This window comes from Callospermophilus lateralis, chromosome 4 (genome assembly GCF_048772815.1).
Source record: "Callospermophilus lateralis isolate mCalLat2 chromosome 4, mCalLat2.hap1, whole genome shotgun sequence".
Taxonomy (NCBI): domain Eukaryota; kingdom Metazoa; phylum Chordata; class Mammalia; order Rodentia; family Sciuridae; genus Callospermophilus; species Callospermophilus lateralis.
This window is the reverse complement of record NC_135308.1, coordinates 13,371,980-13,395,641: the sequence shown is the minus strand read 5'-3', so window position 1 is coordinate 13,395,641 and position 23,662 is coordinate 13,371,980. Positions and strand designations below refer to the sequence as shown.

The following is a 23,662-nucleotide window of genomic DNA, read 5'->3' as shown; positions in this document are numbered from 1 at the left end:
CCTCTCACTAGGGCTTTCCTAAAGAATCCTCCACTCAGAACCTCCAGAAGTACAAACTGGGGTGGGGGACACAAACGCTGGGGTGCCTAACCTTCACTTATGGCATCTGCATCCTCCCCCACCTCTGCAGGTGGGTATGATCTCCATTTTCTGGAAGAGGAACTGGAGGCTGAGAGGTCAAGCCAGGCCACCAGGAGCTGGGATTTGAATCTAGACCTATGTGGGGCCTAAGCCCCTGCTGTTTCACAGACCAGGAGGACTTTGTCCTCGGCCAGCTCACCACCTGAGTATCCCCTGTAAATGGAGTCCAGGGAACACCTTGGGAGTGGAGACCCGAGGAAGGGGCCTGGGGGCCGGGAGAAAGGGAGGGCAGGTCCTACTCCTATTTTATTCTCTTTAAAACAGCAAACTTGTGAGGCATTTGTGCAGATGACATCAGGGTGTACAGGGACCTTTGGGGCTGGTGTTTGCACTTGGCAAAGCAGCACCAGGAAGCTGTGTTGCTATGACTCTTATGACTGTCACCGAGACCCTGGCTGGGGGAGGGAGCACTGATGGGTTTACTCACGTGTTAGCACCTGGCCCTGAATATTCCCTTTCTTTATGTCATTGCCCTGAAACGAGAGACAAACAGAGCCATGGTTACTTCTGGGGCAGCGTAGGCCAGCGCCACCATGCTTTAGTCCCCGGGGTCTGCGAAGCAAGATGGAAGAGGAGGCGCATGGCTGCTCCTGGGGGATGGGCTATGGGGCTTTAGAAGGAGTCCCCAAGGGGCCTAGGAAGAGAAGACACAAGGTGTCTGAGGGTGGTCTGGAGGTGAAGGACAGGCAGCTCTGGGAAATCCTGATAGGACCCTCCCCAAAGGGCTGCCTCATGATCACTGTACCCTGAGACTGGGCCCAGCACTTGATTGTCAACCTGTAGATCTGGGCACCTGATTGTTCTCAGGGACTTGCTAATGAGCCCGTCCTCTCAGGAGGGAGAATTTGGCTGACTTTGGAGACTTTCAGCATCCTAAGCAACCAGAGGGAGGGGCTGGACGGCCTTGCTCGAGGAAGCTCTTTCAGTCACAAGGTCTGGGCAGTTTTTTGGCCTCAGTTTCCCTCCTTCTCTTCCCCCTTCCCTCCACTCCAGTGTCTGTGGGATAATGAGGTGCTCCTGGGGGCGGGCGCTAATTACTGTTTGTGCAGGACTGGGAGATGCTCAGATGAAAGGGACTGGAGCCGGGCCCCTGGGTCTGTGCCATGGTTCAGGACCCCGGGCCATGCCAGGGAGCCCTGCGGCCCCTAGGTGTGGAGTTTTATAGCCTTAATGATGGTGATTAGCATGGTGCTTAATTGATTCTGCCAACACCTAACTGTGCCCTGGCCCCCTTTCCACCCAGCCCTTCCTGGGATGGCTCTTGCCCCTTGCCTCCAGCAGATGCTCATGGGAGTGCGGGAGAATAGGGGAGGGCTGGGAGGCCCCACCTGGGTAGTGGGGGAGAGTTGGTGGTGGGGGTGAGATCCCACCCTGGGTGCCCACTGGCTCCTTCCAGAACCTACCTGACCTCCCTTTAGGCTGCAGCTCATTCATTACTGTCTTCACTTTGGAGCTTCCTTGCCAGTATCCCTCTCCCAGTTTGGGTCTAAGTCACTTTTGGTAGGAAGGAGCAGGACACCCACCCCCTGCACCCAAGAGCCCACCACACTTGGTTTTCTCTCCCACTGTGCAGGTGGGTCTCTTCTTTCCGTCCTTCTGGCCTCCCTAGAGGGATAGTGAGCACCCAGGCAGTCTTCACCTTCAGCCCCACACATACAGTGGCATGCTCCAGCCCTACCTGGCTGGCACTTCCTCTGCAGTCTCTTGATTCCCCCCAGTTTGGGCTCTGAAATTGTCCAGGCCCAGATATGGCCAGGGATGGAGAGTAAGGGGTGGAAGCACTCCGAGAGGGGGTCAGGACCCAATAGGGGCCTAGCAGCCACTCTTCCCACCCTAGCAATATCGAGAGAACCAGAGCAGGGGCTGGCGGTGGGGGGGGTGGTGTTGGCCCAGGGAAGCCAGCCCAACCCACAGCTCTGTTCTGCAGCCTCCTCCTCAGACTCTCCCAGTCATCCTGGGCCAGGCCAGCGGTTTGTTTAAACCAAACAATGGCAACCCAGGCTGCCTGTTTCTTTTCAATTCCCCACAGGCTTGGGTCCCACCCAGAGTGATAAACAGGCCTCTCTCCTCCGGAGGGAGGTGGTGAGGGTGGGAGCTGGGGCCTGTAGGTCAGTGAGCCTTGTCCCCGGGGCTGGGCCAGTGTGGAAAGTCTGATTTGCAGCCTTGCTCAGGGCGGGAGGCATCCCCCCACCCTTTCACCCTGGGAGTGTCCTCTCATATACTGGGGCCAGCTTGGCAAAGACTGTATGTAAACTCTGGGGTGGGGTCACTGAGGCGAGCCACTGGCCCTTCCTGCCTGCCTTCCCTTCCCAGCTGCCCCACTGGCCCTGTTCTCTGCTGGGGCACAGAGGGTATTTATGCTCTTCCGAGTCTCAAGCTCATCTTATAGACAGACACTGGCTCTTGCTGGCAGAAAGAGCAGACATGGACCCAGTGGTAGAGAGCTTCCACACAGTGAGTGGATAGAGCAACTGTGATCTTCTTGGGTAAATTGACTGGCCAAGTTCCCTTCACTGGTCAGTCCTGAGAGGCTGAAAATTCGGCCATAGAACCCAAACCTGGCAGGGGCCTTAGGAAACCGTATTCTGAAAGGTGAGAAAGTTGGGGTACAGAGAAGTCAAAATAATTGTCCTGAGCCATTTGAGTAGTGAATGGAAAACCTCAGAATGTTCATGGAGGAAGGGGCCACAGACGCTGAGGCCAGCTGTCTCCAGGGCCTGGGCCTTTTGGTCCACAGTGCTGTCCTGTGTTTAATCCATGAAGTCATGACAAGCCCACCACTGTTCTGGGAGACATGGTTTTTGGAAGACCCTTATTGGTGGTGCAAGGAGTGGACGTAGCTCAATGTAGAATGTGAGCTCAGCAGGCATGAGGTCCTGGGTCCAATCCCCGGCACCAAAAACTTAAAAAAAATAACAGAAAATAAAAGTCTTACAAAAACATCCAGACATAGTCTGGGTGGCTGGGGCTGAATGGAAATGCCCACTCCCCCATCCTATATCAGCTCTCCTTAAATTCTTTAGAAAATCATGTCTAGCCTTTGATCACCTTAGAAAGCTGGAACTCTCCAGGGATGGGTGAGATTCAGTTGCAGGAGGTGAGCAGGGGAGTCATAGTTGGCAGCACTGCTCAGGAGCAGAGCCAGGGAGAGCCCTGCAGGGGATGGGGTGGGAGCCAGGGTTGGAGGAGTGCAGACACCACAGAGATGGGCTTTGGAAGGAGAATCCTCAGGAGGCTAGAGACTGCTGAGAGCCCCCTACACTTTGGGCCTCCTCCCCTCTACCTGCTACCTCCACCTGCCCCCTGCCTGGTCTCCAGGTGTGCTTGCTTCTCTTTAAGAAGGGCCAACTACCAAACCTCCTTTCCCTTACTGTAGCTAAAGACAGGTTGACATTTTCAAAAGGAACTTGTCTAAATGCTCAGGTTAAAAAAAGGAAATAATTATGGAAATTACAAACAGCGCAGACACAGTTGGGTTTCTGATCCTTAAGAACACTGAAAAGTCAAGGATGGGTTTTTCAGAACAGCAGGACAGGGGCACCTGAGGTGTTTGGGAGGTGTACAAGGAGGACATTCAGGGATAGGATGGACTCAGGGAGGCAAATCTTCCTTTGTAGCATCTTCTGGGGTTGGGGAGTCTGACCCATGATCCTCTTAGCAAGGACATGGAGGAGGAGTGGTAAATTGCTCCTTATAGGCCCAGGATATAAGAAGAGCAGTTGCTCCTTTTTCTTAGAAGTTGGTCCCAATGTGTGTGTGTGTGTGTGTGTGTGTGTGTGTGTGTGTGTATGTGTGTGTGCACATGTGCATATGTATGTGAATGTGCACATGTACAAATGTGTTTAGGATGCTGGGTGCATGCATGACTCCCTGGCATAGGAATAGGCACAATTTATTCTTATTCTTATGTGCAGGGGAGGAGCTGGGCCCTCTGGACACTTGGGGGGATTTTCTGCATTTATAGAACCTGCGACTTCCCGGGAGTTGGACCTGGGGCCTCAAGCCGCTAAGGACACAGTCTACATTAAACATCTGCTCCTTGCACCATTAATCTCTCTGAGATTTAATAAGGGTCTTCCAAAAACGATGTCTCCCAGAGGAGTGGTGGGCTTGTCATGACTTGGTGAACTAAACACAGGACAGCACCTTGGACCAAAAGGCCCAGGCCCTGGAGCCAGCTCTCTCCCACTTAAGCCCCCACTGTCTCTGTCAAGCTAGTTTGAAACTGGCATGTGAGATACTTAGGAAAAGTTGGGGCTCCACTGAGGTCACAGCAACCCCATACCAGGATAGGGGTGACACAAGACTGTCTTACTTGTTCTGACTGGTTTGTCTCAGGTCAAATCAAGAGCACAACACTGGAAGCCAGGGGTCTGTTTGTACCCACTATTAGTTTATATCCCTAGCAGGTATTCTCCAGGGCGCTGTGTCCCACCGATTGACCTCACAACACCTCATGTGTAGGAGGGGTAGAGTTTTATCCCTACCAGACTAGAATGAAAGCAGAGGGGCTTCAGCGTCTCCAGGGAAGGGATGCACTCTGCCATTTGTCTAGTCCAGAGACCCTCCTCTTCTGCCCTGGTTAGCCTTGCAGGCAAAGGCTATGTGGCTGGACTTGGCTAGTGAGCTCTGGTGGGTGGGGAAGGGGCCTAGCAGTTGCTGGTCCCAGCAGGGATGCTGGCTGTCCTCATTCCCTTTCAATTACCTCCAGGCAACTGCCCGCCCACCTGGGCTTTGAGGAGGCCTCAGGTCCTCACACCCGCTGACCCCCTCGCAGAAGGTCAGCAAGGTCAGCGGCACATTTCTTCGAGCACGGGAGAGATGATTTAATCTCTTCACCCACCTCTTCCCATTTGGACAGGAGCATTCAATCACTCTGCCTGGCCGTGAACCCCGGCCAGAGTGGGAAGTTTCACTTTTTTTGATCTCTGAGAAGGTGAGGGGAGGCATCTGAAGAGTCCTGAACTTGAAAGGTGAGGCTTGGGGAGATGAGGGAGAGTCCTGGGAGAAATGAGCCACAGAGCCCTTGGGCGGAAAATAGAGAGGGGTGGGGGGAAGAGAAAAGGGAAAACAGAAACAGAGTTCCAGACTCCCTGACACTGGCACCGAGTGAGAAAGCTCCTTGCTGTTCTGCACAGCTGCCTGCAAGCTGCCAAGTGGCGAAGAATCCAGGGAAAGGCATGGCACTGGGAAGTGCTATCCAGCTCTCTGTGTATTCTGCAATTAACAAAGGGTAAGTGAGTGGAAGGCACTGACAGCTCCCAGGCTCCAGATCCCCAGGGGCCATGGCTGCCAGGCCACCGAACAAATGCTGGCTTGGAGCAGACTCAGTCTAGGAGACCGTGCCTGCTCTAAGGGAAAGGCTTCCAGTCAATCAACCCCATGGCCTGCTCTTTTGCCCTTGGGATGGAGAAAGGAGGAACCACCACTGAAGGGGGTGAAATGAAGCCCACCCTGGCAGGAAGTGGTAAGAAGGAGACTCACAGATCTGAGACCTGACTGTTTCTAGACCCCAGGATGTAGGATGGTCAAATATTTTGTGCACCCGTTTCGCATGAGAAATGTCAAGATCAAAGACTTGATAGGCCTCTTTCCAGCAACCTCATGGGCAGTGGAGACAGCATGGTAAATATCATCTGCTGCTTTATGGATGAGCAGCAGATCCTGGTATCTTGGTACCAATTGGCAACAGGACCCCTGGGTTTTCATTCATAGCTTGGCTTCCAATCTGGAGTTGGTACTTCCCCAGGCAAGTGGGATGGGGTGGGCTGGGACTGAGGGGGGACGATTTACTTCTTGGAGAAGTAAGTATTTACCTAGGATGGGAGGAGCTTTACAAGAGCTTCATCTTTCCTGACACTGGGTTTTCCAAGACCAAGGTCAAGGTCAACGTTGCCTGTGGCTTGAATTTTAATTTTTGCTGTGCTGGACCCAGGGTCTGGAGCATGCTAGGCAAGTGCTCTACTGCTGAATTACTTCCCTGCCCTCTCTGTGCCTTGAAAAGTAAGGGTTGCCCTGGCCCCCTGTTCCAGTCATGGTTCCCCAATAAGCCTCACACTCTGAAGGTTGGGTGTGTGTGTGATGGTCTCTAGCGTGGAGCTGAGGAATGGCGGCTGGAGAGATGGGAAAAGGAATGCATGACTGAGAGGCTCTGTATTGGAGATGGAAATATAAATAAGATGTTCGTGGTATCTAGGAGCTCATGGTCTAGTGGGGCAGATAAATCAACAAAGAAATAACTACGACAGGCTCAAATGATTGAGGTCTACAGGCAACGTCAGAGGAACACAGAGGATGGGAGGTGCAACTGCTTGGACGGTGATCAGAGAGCTATTAACAGGAGGCTACACAGCACACTCTGGGCTTTGAAGGATGCATAGAAGTTTTTTTGGTTTTCCGATGGACAAAAAAGGGACTGCTTCAGCCGAAGAAGCTGCCTACGTAATGTCTAAATGTATAAGTGAGATATGAGAAGATTTCCCAGGAATGAGCTGTCTGCTGAAGCAAGAACCAGCGTGCATGTCTGGAAGAGACTCAAAGGAAGGCTAGAAGACAGGTGGGAGGTCAGGCTTGAATGGCAGGCAATGCTTCTGATTTCTGAGAAGCAAAGCTATCAGCAGGTGGACCCTTGATATCCCAGGCAAGGCTGTTTCTGTTTTCCAAATGCTCAGCAGTTATGTCCCAAGAGGGTCCAGCTCCACAGGCTGGTTGAGCTGCCTCTGGGGTCAAGAAAGCATATGGATGGGGTGGGGCTCTGGGCCACAGCCTCTGCAGCAGGTCAGAGAGGATGCAGCCGAGTCCGCCACTCATTAATGGCCTGGCTCAGAGCAGGTGAGTTCAGGATCCCTGGCCCCCAATCACTGCTCCTTTACAAACAGTAGCTTTTTTGTTTCTGCTCATGAAAGAACAAAACGTTTATTGCAAAAAAGATTTAAAACACCGAAAAGCACTCAAAAGAAAAATAAATAAAAGCCTGGATTTTACCACATGGACATAACAACTGTCCGGAGAACATCCTTCCTTTCTTGTCACACAGATACAAGCCTCCAGCCCCTGGCTCCTTTTGGGACCTGCAATGGCCAGGACTGCCATCTTTCTGTCCTGGGCGACTCTTGCTTGGTGACACTGGTCTGAGTTACTTTCAGTCCCTGAAACCCAGGCAGTAGAATGTACCCCAGGAATTGTGGACCCTTGTTGGTCATGGGTTGCTCATTCTGTGGACATTGCTCAGGGGAAGGGTTAGGAGGAGGGTAGGAAGAAGAAAAGGAATCAAGCACCCGGCATGTGAGAAGACCCAAGATATTAAGACTGGTGGAAAGCAAATGCCACTAAAGATTGCCATTTCTAGATATGCAGGACAAAAGTCAGAGCTTTTGGTGTCAGAATACTCTATTTATCTGTAATCATGAAGGCAACAGGGTATACCTCCTAAGTACATTTCCCCTGATATCTCGACTCATATTTTTAGCTCCCTGACTTCTTTTATCTTAACTCTTTTGGATAGCTATCTTATCAAAACACTAGCTCTTGTCTTCTTCAACACATGATATGGAGAAGACCTTATGTAATCTTCCACACCATCACGGTTGTCACAGTGAACAACACTTTTGCACACTACTACAGCATCAAGCTGTAAAGCTGAAAAGCCAATAAAAAGAACGTGCCATTCAGCCTTCCACGCTTCAAGCTCCCTAGAGGCCAATAATGGAATGTTTACTCAGTGGTCACCACCTAAAGGAAGGGGAACCCCCTTGGGAGAATTCCTGCAGGGTGGCAGGCATTTTGCCAGGCTCTGTGCATGAGTTAGCTCCCTCTGGTACTCCTTTTCAGGAAATTCCCTGCTAAGTGCAGTGGCCCCGGGGACCCCAGCTTGGATGGTGAGGGTCCACTACTCAGTTTAATGTGCAGACTTTGTGGTCTGTTTTCTGGCAGCCACAGGGACTTGGGAAATGGAGACATTCAGCTACAGCAGCCCTACTTGGGTGACTCAACCTCTAACAGGCCATTCTACAGGGCAAGCCAGCCTCAGTCCATGTCATTACCAATTAGCTACAAGACTTTGAACAGGCCACTCAATTTCGCAGTGTCTCAGTCTCCATATCTATAGCGATGGTAATGACACAGCCCTGGTTTCCTCACAGAGTTGCGAAGATGCAATTTAGACATGGAGTGTTCTGGAGTCCCACGGTGCTGTCCAAGCGCAAGGGTCATTACTGAGCTGAGCTCCCAGAGAAACTTTGTCATGAAACGACTGGTGGAGGAGGGAGGAGGGGCCTTGGTGGCTGTGAGCCTCAGAACCCACCCCAACAGCAATCTTTGGCTATGACAGGTCCAAGAAGTTTCCGGGCAGGGTCAACCTTGTGAGGCTAATGGCTGTGCCGGGGGCTCGGAGGTTACCCAGCTGTGACTGTGGCCCATCCCGCTGGGCCTGTGCTCACTCCGGGTGTGCGGAGCGAGTGGTGCGTGATGTTTATTAATATGCCTTGATGAGGGGCATTAGTATCTCTTAATGACACCATCTGAGCCTGGCCTCCTCCTTTTCTTGTTCCTTGCTCCTTTCTGTGCCCCCACCCCCCATCCCACGGAGACACATACTCTCTCAGGGACACAGAGACACAGGCTGCCAGGAGGCTCAGGACAGAGGCCAGGGTGGGAGTTGCTGACAAGGGGGATCCATGGTGGAGGTGGGTCCACCCCGGGGCAGGGAGAGAGCCAGAGCCAGGAACCATGAGGGGAACACACACTTGCAAAACATCGTTGCACATTTCATGCTCACACACATACACACCCACACACTGCCATGTGCTCATAGACTCACACACATGTGCTCACATGTACCTACATGCCCTACACACTCACCCTGGAAATGTGATCATATACACACACCCACATGATCACACATACACTCACATATGTGCTCACTTACACACATGTTCGCTCGCTTACTCACATGTTCATACACTTAAACACAAATGGTTATCCCTCATGCTCACACAACCTACATATTATACTCAGTATTACACACTCACATATATGCACACATACACATGTTCCTATACTTAACATGCACTGTGCTCACACACTCACACATGTTTTCTCTCATGCTCACCTACACCCTCATGTATGCATACACACACACAAATGCACATATATGCATATAAGTACACACACTCACACCTGTGTTCAAGTGCACACTAATGCACAGATATTCACACACTGGCCCCCTAATGGGAGGAGCAGGGAAGTTGGCATCTGGGAAGAGGCCATGGGATTAGAAGTGGGTGTGGGACTCTCTGGCCCCTGGAAGGGCACCAGGACAAACAGACAACTGATTGGGACTGAGGTCTGAACAGGCTCTCGGTCGGCATGTTCCACTGTGGTTGTGAGGGTCGTGGGGCTGGGAGCTATGGAGGCCGGCAGGAGCACCGGACTGGCCTTCCTTCCAGCCTGCATGTGGGAGGCTGCAGGAAAGGGGTGCAGTTAATCCCCCAAACAAACAGGGCTTGGGAAACTGCAATGCAACCAGAGAGGAGGAGCTGTAGGGCTCACTCCTCAGCCCCTGCTCTTATCGCTCTCCATCTCTCATCCCCAGCACCCCATTTTTCTGGCTGGGTGGCCGCACCCCCAGGAGGCAAGAACAAGGGAGGGCCCTAACTCTGGCTGGACAGAGGTTCCCAGCAGACCCCTGGCACCCACCTGGCCTGGGCTGTGGGACCTGGCCAGGCTGGCGTCTGGAGCCCCAGACAGGGCTATAAAAGCCCCCTGGGGGCTATAATTTCTGCCTCAGGTGCCCCAGGTTCCACAGTGGCTGGCCCAGCAGTTCTCTGCCTCTCCTCTAGTTGGCTGAGAGGTGCTCCTCAAACCCTGGCCCTGAGCCATCCCGTTCTGCTCTCACTGCCAACTGGAAATGGTCAAGGGTCTCCAGACTGCACGGCCCTCCCCACTTCCCATGTAAGAGAGGAGGGTCCTCTCTGAGATCCCAGCCACACAGGCTGGGGTAGGGGATGGAGTGGGAGGAGGGGTTCCACCTTTAGGAGCCTCAGCCTCGCTGGGGAAGAGCTGCCAGATCCAGGAAGGGGAATCAGATTCTGGGTTCCCTTTTCTGCTCTTCCTCCCTCCTTTGCTCGGTTTTAGGATTCCGTCCTCAGCTTGGCTGGAGAGAGCTGCTTCTCTTCCTCACCACAATGGGCCCAGGCCTGGCTGCCTCATGAACAGGGAGGAGGGAGGAAAGGAGACAGGAAGGAAGGAAGCGGAGAGGGAGGAGGGAAGGAAAGAAGAAAGGAAGAAGAGAGGAACCCAGTGGAAGAAAGGTCAGGAACACAAGAAAAGGTGCTGGCAAGAGTGGGAGGCTCTGTGAAACCGGGTGACAAGGAGCAGAGATAGTCCAAGCCCCGTTTGAGTCCCGTCTTGCTCTTCTGAGGACTGACAGTGAGCCTGCCTGGAACCCCAGCACCTCGCTACTCAAAGTCCCACCTGGGACGGGAGCTCCTTAGAAATGCACCATCCTGGGCCCCCGCTCTAGGCTCGTGAATCAGGAGCTTGGGAATTACAATGAAAAAAGAACCAGAGGTGATATTCACACACACACACACACACACACACACACACACACACACATCAACTTCTTGACACACCTGCCCCAGACCTGCCTGATTTCTTGGGGTCTCTGGGCCTGTGGTGGCATTGATAATGGGAACCCTCTGAGCCCTTATCTGGATTGCGCCCCCTTTCCTGTCTCTTATAAAATCTGGCCCCCTGGGATGGCGCTTCCCCCAGCAGGACCTGGCTGACCTTCAAGTCCCAAGATGGCCCTGGCTGTCAGGTGAGGTGGTTCAGTCAGGTGGTCAGGGGCAGTGAATTGTGTGGGAGTCAGCAGGGCAGGGGCTGGGGGGCAGGGCCCCTCCTCTCCCTTCTCAGACCCAGGATGCTCTGAGCCTTTGAATTCCTGGGTAGGTGGAGTGCTCTGCTTGATGGGTGCCCAGGGGTGTTTGTGGGTTCTTTTGTTGGGGGCGGGGTACCAGGAATTGAATCCACTGAGCCACATCCCTAGCCCTTTTCATTTTGAGACAGGGTCTCACTGAGTTGTTTAGGATCTTGCTAAATTGCTAAGGTTGGCTTTGAACTTCCCATCCTCCTACCTCAGCTGCTAGGATTACAGGTGTGTGCCACTGCACCTGGTTCTGTTTGTGGGCTCTAGATACCCACTGGTGCGCCTTCCTCAGACCATGCTCCTCAGTCCCACCTTATATGAGGAAGGGGAAGCCTGTTCCCAGGTAGGCAGGGACCTCAGGGGCCTGGGGAAGGAGAGAGACAGGAACAGAGAGCTGCTGCTCTAATAGCCTATAGATCAGAGGAGGCATGTGGAGTGGCCTAGGTTTAGGGTCACAATGTGCTCCAGGGCCCTGGTCCCAGAAGGACCCCTGAGGCCAAGCCACTCCCTGGGTTTTCTCTCTCTCTCTCCCAGATGCCCAAGCAACTTGCCACCTGGGGAACTGCTACTCTCCCTGAGCTGAGGCAGGGCCTGTGTGGGGGCCTTTTTATCTCCTCCTGCTAGTGATAAACTGGGCCCAGGGGAGGATGGACATTGCCCACCAGGGCCCTGCTGGGTTCCGAGACCAGGCACTTGACGGCTAGGTCCAGGCTTGCTCTTATTCTGTTGTGTCACTTTTAACAGTGCAGATGCCAACCTGGGAGCTTGGGAATTACAATGAAAAAAAAAATACAGATTAGCAGTAAAGTCCACCCTGACCTTACAGTTGGTCCCATGGGTCTCTGCAGTATATTGGGAACCGACCCAATTCCTGAACAGCAGGGTGAATCTGGGTGGCCATTTGTTAGGGCAGCTCAGGGCCAGAGGCTAGGAAGGTTTGCGTGTGGAGAAGCCTAATCGCCCCCTGCAGGCACAGGGCTCAGCTCAGGGTAGTTCGTGGTGTTTGGCACACAGCAACCCACCCACCCCTCCCGCCATAAGGAGCATCCTCATTCTCTTTCAAAGTGTTGAAATCATCTTTGCACAACCTTGAGGAGGGCCTGGCCATTCCAGGTGATGGTGCCGAGGGGCATGAGCAGATGGGAGGAAAGGCCACTGGGTAACAGCAGAGGAGAGCCCCAAAGGGAGTCAAGGGACAGCTACAAACTCCTAAGGCCTCCTGGTCCCTCCTGGCGTGAGGCTCACCCTATCTCTTTCCAGTCACAGTCCACCACGCTTCGTCCCCAGAGGCCGTCCCGTGAGGAGCCTGGGAGTGCAGAGCGTCTAGGCAAGGCCGCAGGGACTGAGTCAAACTTCTCCACTGAACTTTCTGTGGTAAACAGTTAATTGCCTTAGCGACAGTGGCTAGGGTAGACAAGCAAGGGGCCTTTAATGAATGCCAAGTGACGGCTGATTAATCCGCCTGCTCTGGAGGCCAGCTCCTCTCTGTGGGCTCTGGCCACGCTCCATTCAGCCTCCATGGCCTGCACCAGCAGGGTGGACTCCAACACTGGCACTTCCATCTCTCTGGCCCCCAGGCCTGAGGTCCTGCCGTGCCTGAGGCTCTGTAGTCACCTCTCTGGGGACGAGAAGGGGGCAGACTGCAGGGGAGGACCCACCAGCTGCTCAGTGGGATTTGTGCGAAGGGATTAAATTTAGGAGGTGAGCAGGGGCACTGCCCAGGCCAGAGCAGGTGGTTTGTTTTTCAGCCACGTGCTGACCGTGGCCTTGAGTAAGTGGCCAGGCTATGAGATCCTTGGCCTTGTGGGAAAAGGTAAAGAGAGAATGAGGGGCTAAAACAGAGTCTTTTTTCCCCAGTTCACTTGCCCTGCCCTGACTCCTGGCTTATGCCAACTCAGTCCCCACTTAGTTTGCTGTGAGCTCCTTCTAGGTGGACAGCACAGAGGGCCTATTAGGGGGAAGGAGGGCTTCCTGAAAAGAGCGGAAGAGAAGTTCTGCAGATAGCAGTGCCTCTCAAGGAAGTGAGGGAGAGCTATGGGCTGGGGTGGCCTCTTATGCTAGACTTGGGATCTGAATAGGGTCTCCCATTCCCCAATAAGCCCCAGGCCTTTATCATACCCTCTGTGAGCTGCTTGACCCTCCCTTGGTCTGCCTGGCTGCAGGGGGGAGAAGGAAGCTTGCCTGAGGGGCTGTGAGAGTCAGGAACAGAGGCTTCTGACCCCCTCCTGGGCAGGACCCCTTGCCTGGAAGTGGAAGCAGAGCTCCTCTTTGCAGGAGAAACCCCTTCAGTTTCTATTGCAATAAAGAAAGGGCCTGAGCTCTCCCTGCAGCCTCTAATGATGGGGTTGGGGTGTAATGAATATCTGCGAGCTCATAAAACAGGCTAATGACGGGCCTCATTTCATGGACACCTTTCATCCTCACTGTTCCCAAAGCAGAAGGGACTGTCCTGGGGGCTGAGGCTCAGAGCCTGATGACAGCCAGGGCCACAGCTCTTTGGGGTTGGGGGCCATGGATTCAGGAGGCTACCTTTTCTGTCCATCTTGTTCAAATAGCCTGCAGATTTGAGGTGGATGGCTAAGAATAGACAGCCTTAGGAAGTGGGCATAGGCAGGGGACAGGAATGGAGGACACACAGACACCCGGATTCTTAAGAATGGAACACTCAAGGCAGAAAAGCCCTCGGGCTGCACCATGCTCCCTTCCCCTGGCCAGGTGCTGATAGGAGCTCACTGAATCATCTTAGCTGCCATCCAACACCTGAGAAGGGCCAGACTCCGGGAGGGAGGGGCTGGCCTGCTGATTCACCAGCAGCACCTGTGTTTTGCTTGGGAGGTCTCCCGTTCAGGGACCAGCCAAGCCTGACCCTGTTTGGCTTCCTAGAGCTTGGTGAGCTCACAGCCCCGGGTGTTGTGGCAGCAGGCCAGTGTGACCTGCTATGCAGGAGGATTTCTAAAGAGATACTCGCCCAGTGTTCCCAGGATTCACTCAATGAGAGAGATTCAAGTCGTACTTCAACACCCCTCCCCAACATTGTAGAAACTGGTCAAGGGGACATGTAATCACTTGGGATAAAGCGTAGTGGAAATCAACAATCCAGCCTGCTTGCCCTAGAGAAGTGTGAGCTGGGTAGGAGCTGAGGGTGGCCAGGGGATTGTCAGGGGGTCTTGGTGAGTGTAGCACTTGGGGGAGGTGGATGGGCAGAATCACAGCCCCCACCCACCCTGGGGATGGAGAGACAGGACTTTTGCTTTCCCCAGAGCTCTGGAACTGACGAGCAGGGGTCTTCCAGTCACAGCCTGGACAGGGGCCACAGGCCACCACGGCAGGGTCTGCAAGTGGCAAGAGATTCATTTATGAGTCAGCCTGCAGTCTCAGTGTTCCCATCCATGCGCTGGCCCAGCCCTGCCTCCAGGCAGCCTGCAGATAATTGGGGTCAACAGAGGGCATTTGATCCCAAGAATGTGGGTTCCTTGTGCCCAAACCTAACCTCCTTTCTTCAGCCCTCTCTCCCCTGAGACAATCGCCCTCTCATCAGGCAGGGCCGACAAAGCACCACCCCCTGGTCAACCTGGCCTTCTGTGGGAGTACAGCAGTAGGAACGGAATATCTAGAGAGGACCAAGTGCCAAATCCTTGGATTGGGAGGGTGGGGAGTGAACAGGCTTAGAGAGTCACTCAGAGGTGGTGTCAGGGTGCTGCAGGGTGAAGACAACCGTCCTGGATGTGAGCCAGCAAGGTGCACTACAGGTGTGTCTGGTGCGTGTGTGCACCACCATATCACCCAATCCTCCTCTGCCAGGAGGCCGATAGGGCAGAGACTGTCACCCCTGATTGCAAGCTGAGGGGCACAAGCCCCTGAGAGGTGAAGAGACTCCCTGGGATTGTAGTCCCACTTGGAAGCAGGTTCGGAAGAGTATTCCAGGGGTCCTGGCTCATGTGTCTCCTGACTAAGCCCACCGTTCCTCTGCCTGTGCTTCAGAACAAAGCGGGAGTGTGGAGGGAACCGGTTCTGAAGGGGGCGGGGGTTGATGTCTCTCCCCTTTGCTAGAATCTCTGATGACCTAGATGTGCTCACATGGAACGGAAGGACCAGTTTAGAGCTTCCTAAACTCTCTTGTGTCAGCTAGGGACAAAAGACAGGGACAGGCCACTTACTGCAGTGACCACTTAGGGGACTCTGAGGGCCAATGGTGAGAGGGGAGGGACTGTAATGAGCCAGCGTGTCCCTATCCTTGGGTTCCATGGAGGCATCCCTGGCAACCTAATGGAGGAGGGAGACCTGTAGGGATGTGGGGCAGCCTGGGTGATTCGGGGGGCTCGAGGCCCCATGGCTGGAGGCTCCCCTCGGGCAAGTCTGGGCCTCTCCTCAGGGCCCTGGTCTAGTTTGACCAACAGAAACTGATGAGGTTCCTGCTGAGCTTGACTCATAGATTTTCACCATCTCAAGTGCCCTCCTTGGATTCCCTTGATTCTTCCTGTCCACTGGGCACTTCCTCCCTGGCCCCCTGGGCTTGTCTCTACTGTGCTGGGGACCCCACTCTGCCGGGACCCTTCTTCTGCCTCTCCTCTGACAGTGAGCAGTTTGAGAGAGTCTTCCCGTTCTCTGCTTCCCCTTGTCACGCAGGAGGAAGACGCACAGTGAGCATTTGGGGCACAGGGAAGCAGTTGGTGCACACAAGAGGGCCTGCTTTGCCCTTGAGTTCCACATCCGTCAGGGCCCTTCAAAACCGCAGCAGCCCCCAAGGCAGGAAACTGAGGCTGGGGAGGCGGGGCCTGTGCAAGTCATTAGATGGCAGAACTGGAATGAAGGTGAGGCATTTCTGAAGTCATGGAGGATGCTCTTGCCCAGCTCAGTGCTATCTCTCAAATGTTTGCTTAGAAGGTTGTGGGAGGAAATGACACAATGGATTGCTCATGTGTCTATGGAATGGAATCAAAGTGTCCCCTGGTTTGAAAAACGTGCCCAACTGGAAGCAAGAGAAGCATTTTAATACAGTAGACCAACTGATCTTCCTTCCTTCCTTCCTTCCTTCCTTCCTTCCTTCCTTCCTTCCTTCCTTCCTTCCTTCCTCCCTCCCTCCCTCCCTCCCTCCCTCCTTCCCTCCCTCCCTTTCTTTTCTCAAAGACGATTTTTACTGTCAGGGACTGTGAAGAGGACCTCAGGGTGCCCCAGTTAGATTTTCCCTCCCAGTGGAAGAGGACAAGGGGCATCTTTGCCAATTAGGAACTCAGGTATGGGAGCGGCCCGGGGGATGTCCCTGGTCATGGTGCCTGTGATTCATCCCAGACCCTGGGGCCTCTAGAGTAAGTGAGGAGAGTGTGAGTCTCCCTGAGGCTAGGACCCGTGGGTCAGGGTTGGTCAGACAGGACACCTGCCTCCTTCCACTCCCCCTTTCCACCTACCTTTCTTTCGCATTCAAGCCTCTTTCTCACCTCTCTCTCTTCTCTCTCCCCTCCTCTGTTCTGCCCACTCTCTTCTTTTTTCTCTTCCTCTCCCTCCTTCTTTTCTTCCTTTGTGGGAGACCTCAGTCCTCCCTCAGGGAAAGGATTCCTGCAGGACACCTGATACCCAATCTACTTCTCTCTAGATCAGCTCTGTCCACCCCAGTGCTCTGTGATGTCTGGAAATACCTCGCCCTACACGATGCTGTAGAGTAGTGGCCAGATGACGGTGCCCATCAAATACTGCACAAGGGAGTTATCACTACTGAGGAACAGAGTTATAACAGCAATTATCTCACTTTAGTTAGTTTAAATAGAGCCACCCCTGGCGAGTGGCTACTATGCAGGACAGCAGAGCTCTAGGAGGTCCCCAGGGGCTCCCACCACCCTGTCCAGACCTCCCCTTTCTCCCAAGCACCACTTTCTAGGCCTAGCCTTCTGACCTGGTATTTTGAGAGGACACAAGGCCTGGGTTCTGGGCTTAAAGTGGGGTGACCTTGGGTGAGTCACTTGATCTGTGGGCCTCTGTTGCCTCTTCTGTAAAATAATGAGGATAATTTCTTACAAGTCTCAAGGTTCCTCTCCAGTTCTGAGGTCTCTGTGTTTGTCTACATGTGCATGCATGCACGTGTGAGGAGGAGGGGCACTGAGAGGCAGAAGCAGGTCCTTAGGGGATCCTGCTTCTCTGCCTGGCTCCCCTCTCTAAATAGTCTGAGACCTGGAGAAGGGTTGCAGGCTGCAGAGTTAGAGGAAGGTGAAGCCTGACTCCACTCCTGTCAGGCTTTGCCCACTCCCTGGCCTGGGTTCTTCCCACAGCACCCAGATTTCCTCTTCGGCCATAAAATTCTCCTAGAAAGCCTTCCCGCAGAGGCTGCTGGTGTGAGTGTGAGTGTGCACAGACGCTATCCAGCAGAGCCCACAGCAGTGTGCACGCCCCCCTGCAGAGCTGTGGCCTGCGCTAGGGGACACGTCTGTCCTGGCCTGGGTGGAAGGAGGAGCGAAGATTGGTCTTTGCCTGGATCCAGGCCCTGGCTTATGCAATACTTAGACTTTCAGTCAACTTGAGCAACTGGGGCTTGCATGAACGCGCGCGCGCGCACACACACACACACACACACACACACACACACACACACACCTGCATGCCCCATGCAGAGAGGTGTGGGGAAGGGAGATAAAATTGTCTTTACTGCTTTGCCCTCCTTCCAAGCTTCTGCCCACAGGTCTCCCCAGATCTGGAGAGGGGAGGGGCATCCCTGAGAAATGGCTGTTGTCAGGCTGCTTGGATGTGGCCCCACGTCTAGGGCTGGGGTCAGATGGACCATTGAGAGAGGTGCTCCAGGGCCAGGGGAGAGAAGCCCAGCAGTCAGTATTGACAGAGAGCAGAGGATGGCTTCTCCTTCTGTCTCTGAAAATGCCCAAGCCTCGGGGATCCTGGGTCACAGAACCCGCCTGGTGGAGGGTTGCGTCAGAGCGAAACTGTGTTAGATGCCTCGGGGGAGAGGGCAGTGAGGGCTTGTGAGCCCAACTTTCCAACCTGGAGGTGCTCAGGGTCAAGTCCTTGGCCTCTCTCTACCAGCACTCCTGCCCTCTCCCAACACCCTTCTGCACTAGGCTGCTATGGACAGAGGTGGTCTCTGGGGGGAGTAGGGAATGGGGGTGTGAGTCAGAGGTCCTCAGAATTTCATCAGCCCTGAGTCAGAAGGAGGGCAGGGAGGAGGCTGAGAACAACTTTAGGCAGTCTTGGGGTTCCTTAGGAAAACAGCATCCTGGGGAAAGAGAGCCTTTCTGGAAGGTACAGGGCTCCCGACTTACAGGTTGGCCCTTCAATAGGCCCAGAGAACAGAAAAGGCCACCACAAGGCCCAAATGATTTAGGAGCAGCACTTCTAAGTCATTCTGGTGGGTCCAGGTGGGTCCTTGAGTCCCTCTGAACTCCTTAATCTCACCCAGAGGCCTCACCACATCAGTGCTGCTTTGCCCCGAGGACCAAGATGAGCCCACTGAGTCTATGTGGTTTTACTGTTGGGACTGGGGAACAGCAGTCTTGTGTCAGGGTAACTAATGGGTGTGGGTATGGGCGGGCATATCCCATACTGCTCTGCTGCAGAGTCTGTACTTGTTCCCAGGTTTTGCCTTCTTGGAAGTGGGAAAGAGTGGAAATGGCTTTTGGGTTATGCAGGGTCCTGGCCAGGAAGCTGTGTGTGTGTGGGGGATGTTTCTCCTTATCCTAGCTCACAGTCCTGACTTCTCACAATGCAATGATTGGGAGGCTGAGATCTGGCCGGTTGGTACATCCCATGTCTCTCTGGACCTCTTGTTGCTTTCATCTGAATGCAAGAGGTCCCATCTATGTCATGTCACCCCCAGCAGCACGCCTGCCTTCCTAGGCTCATGACCTCCACCTACCTGCCAGAGCTAGACAGCCATGTCTGCCCAGGCCTCTACCCATCTCTTCTTTCTCTGGACAGAGGTGCTGCCATGCAGAGCATGGCCCCTAACACAGCATGTGGATCAACTCTCTGAGCTGGTCCCCATTTGCAGTCTGTCTGAACATTGCCCCTGTCTGTCCAGTGGGGTGCTGTGGGCCGCTGGGTAGGCAGAGAGAAGCCCTGAATGATGGGAACCACAAGGGAGCCCAGCAATCCTTCAGCCAGGCCACCTGCATTTGACAGAGGAGCAAATTCAGGGCATCTGTAGGACCAGATACAGAGAATGGCATGAGTCTGCAACCCAGTTCTCTTGATTCCCAGATTGAGATTTTATTTTATTTTATTTTTTTGGGAGGGGGTACTGGGAATTGAACCCAGGGTCACTTAACTATTGAGCCACATCTCAGCCCTCCCTTCCTTTTTATATATACTTTAATATTTAGACACAGCATCTTTCTAAGTTGCTTGGGGCCTCACTAAGTTGCTGAGGTTGACTTTGAACTCATGATCCTCCTGCCTCAGCCTCCTGAACTTCTGGGATTAAAGGTGTGCACTACCATGCCCAGCTGAGATTCTTTATAACAAATTAATGCTTTCATTTTCCTAGAGCTTGGATGTGCATGAAATTGGGAAAAAAATTTTATCTAGACAGAATTTTTTTCTTCTTCCCAAAACAAGGTGGACAGTTCTGGGCACAGGGCTGGTATTTCATAAAAGCTTGTTGATTGACCTCCTCCTCTGGGTGACGCCTATCTCATCCTTCACTGTTCTCACCCTTGCCATTGCCCCTCCTGGGGATAGTTAGCTAGAAGGGAGGATGCCAAGGTCACACTTTACAGAATCTTAGCTCCTCTTAGTACTAAGACCTGAGCAAAAGAGTAGGTCTCCCCGGTGCAGCCAACCTGACTAACTGTTAGAGAAATAAACAAGATGTTATTGTGCCCAGGGAGTTGCATCAAAAGTGTCTCAGAGAAGAAGAAAGCCAATTTTTTTTTTCTTATGTGAGATGCATGGATAGGGGGAGAGAAAGAAAAAAAATGCCTGGGTAATTAACTTAATAGGTTTCTTAAAGAATGCCCTTGTGAGTGATGTTCAACACATTCAAGTGTTGACAAGAAGGCATTGAACTTGACGCCCACGCAGCGGGCAGAAGCATGCTCTCGGCTCTGACACACCTTCTTTGTCTGAAACTTGTAGTAAAACTCAGTGCTGGGTTGTGAAATCTGTCCCAGGGAATTCATGCTGCAGGGGCTCCAAGGTCAAGGCCCCTGCTTCCAGGGGTCTTGGTAGGGTTCCAGGTAGTTTGAGATTGGCCCAGGTGGCCATCTGGACTAAGATCCCGTGAGTAGGAGAGCAGAGGTGGAAGTCCTCAACTCAGAAGCTCAGAGAAGCTGTTAAATGTGCATAATACCTGGAGAGTGCTGAGGGTCCTCAAGATAATCTGTGACTCAGAACAAAGTCCTGTCCCTTCCTTCCAAGTCCCCATTGCCTTGGAGAGCATGGGTCTGATAACCAGAACCCCGGGTTTTTCTAACTTGATGAACTGGAGTGAACTGGAAGAGGAACCCAGGTGAATAGGTGAATGTGACATTTCCTTTTCTCTGAAATCTACAGTGGGGAGAGAGGCCCAGTCATTGGTGGGCTGGTAAAACAGGAGGCTTGTCTTAGAGGAGGGAAGTGTGTGTGTGTGTGTGTGTGTGTGTGGTGTGGCCCTATATTTGTATTTCAAGTTGCTCTTGGTTGGAGCACAGATCACGATTCCAGAAGCAGAGGAGAGCCCCTGGCCAAGCTGCTTGCCTCTTCCAAGACCCTGGATGAGGATGGGCCTTGGCCTCTGAGCTTGCCGTGCACTTATCAGCCTGCCTTCCTGCTTGTCTGTCATCCAGCCCTCCCGTCGTCAGCTATCCTTTCTTTCTGTGACGTTAGGCTCAGACTTATCAGATCAGAGTGTTCAGGCCGGGACCTGAATGGCAGGGGCTCTGACACAATCATGGCGTCCAGATTTGTCAAATGGAAAAAGGTGACATGAGTATCTTTGTGGAAGAATTTTTTTTTTCCCCTTCTTAGATACTTAACAAAACTCTCTGGAAGTAAAATAATGTAAAACTACAGTTACCTGGCCACCCAGAGGCAGCTCATCTTAAAAGGAAGCTATCGAAAAGTCCAAGTGGACGCCATGGTTAAGGGGTTCCCAGCCTGTCAGAAAGAATAGCACTGCCCCTCACCTGGCAGAGAGGTTCAGCACCCAGCAGTGCCTGCTTTAGGTGAGGGACTGTAAGTGTCTATGTATGCGGGGGAGAGAGTGGGGTGAATTGGAATTACCCGGTCCGGGAAGGGAGTCCCCTCTTGCCAATGGAAAGTCTGGATTAGCACTTTGGGCCTGTTCTTGGCACCTGTTCTTGCTCTGGGGATTCATTTCTGGCTGGAGAAGCCATCCTCAGAGAGGCAATGTCACTGTTGAGGAGGTGGAGTACATGGAGGTTTGCACACACTCCTAAAGCACTTCTGTTTCTAGGAGAAGGGAATCATTCAGCGTCTTTCAGTCTCACTCTCAACGCATTAGGACCTGCTACTAAAGAAGAGGCAGTGGACCAAGTAGGGCACACCTGTTAATTTCACAGTGCAATCTCCCTTCCTCTACCACCCTTCATCTCCATTCATTGAGACATTGCGGCTGTGTTTCTCCATTTCCTGATTGCCCAAGTTCAGTTTCCCAAAGGCAAACTGAAGGGTTAATCAGATTCCCCACTTGCCTGCTTGACCCAGGTGTGTGCTGGGTGAGCAGCCTGGCAGCCGAGTTCAGCACATTCTTATGAAGGGGCTCCTATGCACAGAGCCAGGGCTGGGTACCATGGGGACATAAAACTCAGAGTCACCCAGCTCCTGCCCTATACGGTGCCTGCCAGAAAATGGATGCTCATGGCTGCAGCCAGGAGGGAGCCAGGAGCTTCCCAGAAACAAGCAGGTTCCCAGAGATGTCACCTCCCCTCTGCAAAGCAGACCCTGCCTCCCCGCACTGAGACTGGGGGAGCCAAACGGACTCCGCAACCACCAGGGTGGGACACCGTTTTGCATCAGGCTCTCTTTGAGAGCAATTTTTCCTTTTCTTGGAGGCACCTGGCGTGGGTGAAGCGGACTTCTTAGTCTTGACAGAATAATGAAAATCGGATCAGTGAAACTCTTGGTGTGTTTCATGTGGACAAAGGATGCTGGGAGGACTTCAGAGCCCAGCAGTTTCAGAGTAGCTGCCAAGAGACTGAGGTTGAAGTCCAAGGTGCAGCCCTTCAGAGTGGTCCAAGAGAAGTCCTTCTTGAGGCCTCTACTACTTGTGGGGAAGTGGGCAGGGCAGGAGCCAGGGTCCCTTTGCTGTGCTGGTAGCCGGCCGCCTCAACACTGGCTTTTGGATGAAGACAAAAAAAAAAAAAAAGAAAGAAAAAAATTCTCTGGACTAGACTTCCCCACCCCTGCGTGGGAGGTGAGAGGGGCTGGAGCAGGGAGGCAGGAAGTGAGCGCAGATGGGCTGCTGGGACAGCTGTGGGGAACAGAGCACATCTGTCCGGGTGTGAGTCTGGTGGGCCCCTCCCACCATCTCCGTGTGGAGTGTGGGCTGGGTTTGGGTCCCAGATGGGGAAATGAGGGGAAAGGAAAGTCGGAAGATAGAGGCTGGAGCTGGGGGCTGCCCATGGGGGACATTCCAACAGAAACAAAGAATGTCTCTGAGCTCTAGGGGGAGAGCGGGGACAGGGGGCAAAGTAGAAGTTTGTTAAATGAATAAATGATTTTGTGGCCTGAACCAGCTTGAGGTCTCCTGTTTCATTCCTTAATTTTCTCTAATTGGCTTCAAATGCTGCTGGGAAAGTTTACCCCGCGTAGACACCCCGGAGAGATCTTTGGGAGATAGAAGCAGGATCAGACTTCTCATTGGGAATTCGCCTGCAGGCCTGGGGGGAAGCTAGCCCTTTTGCTCTTTTCTAGGGAGCAGAGTGAAGGGGAAAGGCTCATTGTTCCAGAAACTGTACCCCCGGGCTTGCATCATGGCCATTTGTGTGGCCTCCTTGGGGCGGTGGTCTCTCCCTCCACGGAAAGCTGTCACCTGCCTAGTGTCAAGCCAGAGAGGCAGGAAGCTCAGCTTGCACAGACCTCAGCAAGCGCAGAGGCTGATAGGCCCCCCCCACCCCTTCCCTCTCTCCTCTCCCTGGTTTTCACAGCGGAATGAAAGGAGGGGGGTGTGTGAGTCCCGGTTAGCTGTCTGGCCTCTGGGGAATCATTTCTGCTCTTTGGGCCTCAGTGTCTTCTCATCTGTATAATGGGCAGATTGGATCAGATGGCCCCTGAGACCCCCTTCAGGTCTGAACACCCATGAATCTGATAGAATGGAGTAGCAATAGGGGCCTTGGTGGTTATCACTGTCCCTGGGCCCCTGGACTAGGGCTTGCTCCTTCATGCAGGCTCCAGTCCTGCTGATTCCTGGGTTCACCCACTTGCTGCCAAGAGGCCTCTTCCGGAACGGTGGAGTTGGGTCCTGCTCGGAGTCAGCAGGTCTGTGTGAACTCTTGTTATGTTTCCGAGGCTCCGGCTCCTGGGTTTCTGCTGTCTGCGGAAGCACCAATAGGCAGGAGGAAAGTCCTGAAGCCCCTAGGACCTGGGGCCCAAACAGGACACTCACAGATGCCCTTTTCCACCATCGTCTTCGTCATCATCATCACTCACTCATAT

At 53.3% G+C, this 23,662-nt stretch overlaps 1 protein-coding gene across 1 annotated transcript in view; it reads right to left on the bottom strand.

Moving 5' to 3' along the window:
* Positions 1-23,662, bottom strand: part of Pebp4 (phosphatidylethanolamine binding protein 4) — a 193,097-nt gene that overhangs the window by 12,280 nt on the left and 157,155 nt on the right. The window contains exon 5 of the mRNA XM_077109213.1: positions 569-614. Within this exon, the coding sequence (XP_076965328.1) occupies positions 569-614 (46 nt within the window). The remainder of the gene's footprint in view (positions 1-568; positions 615-23,662) is intronic.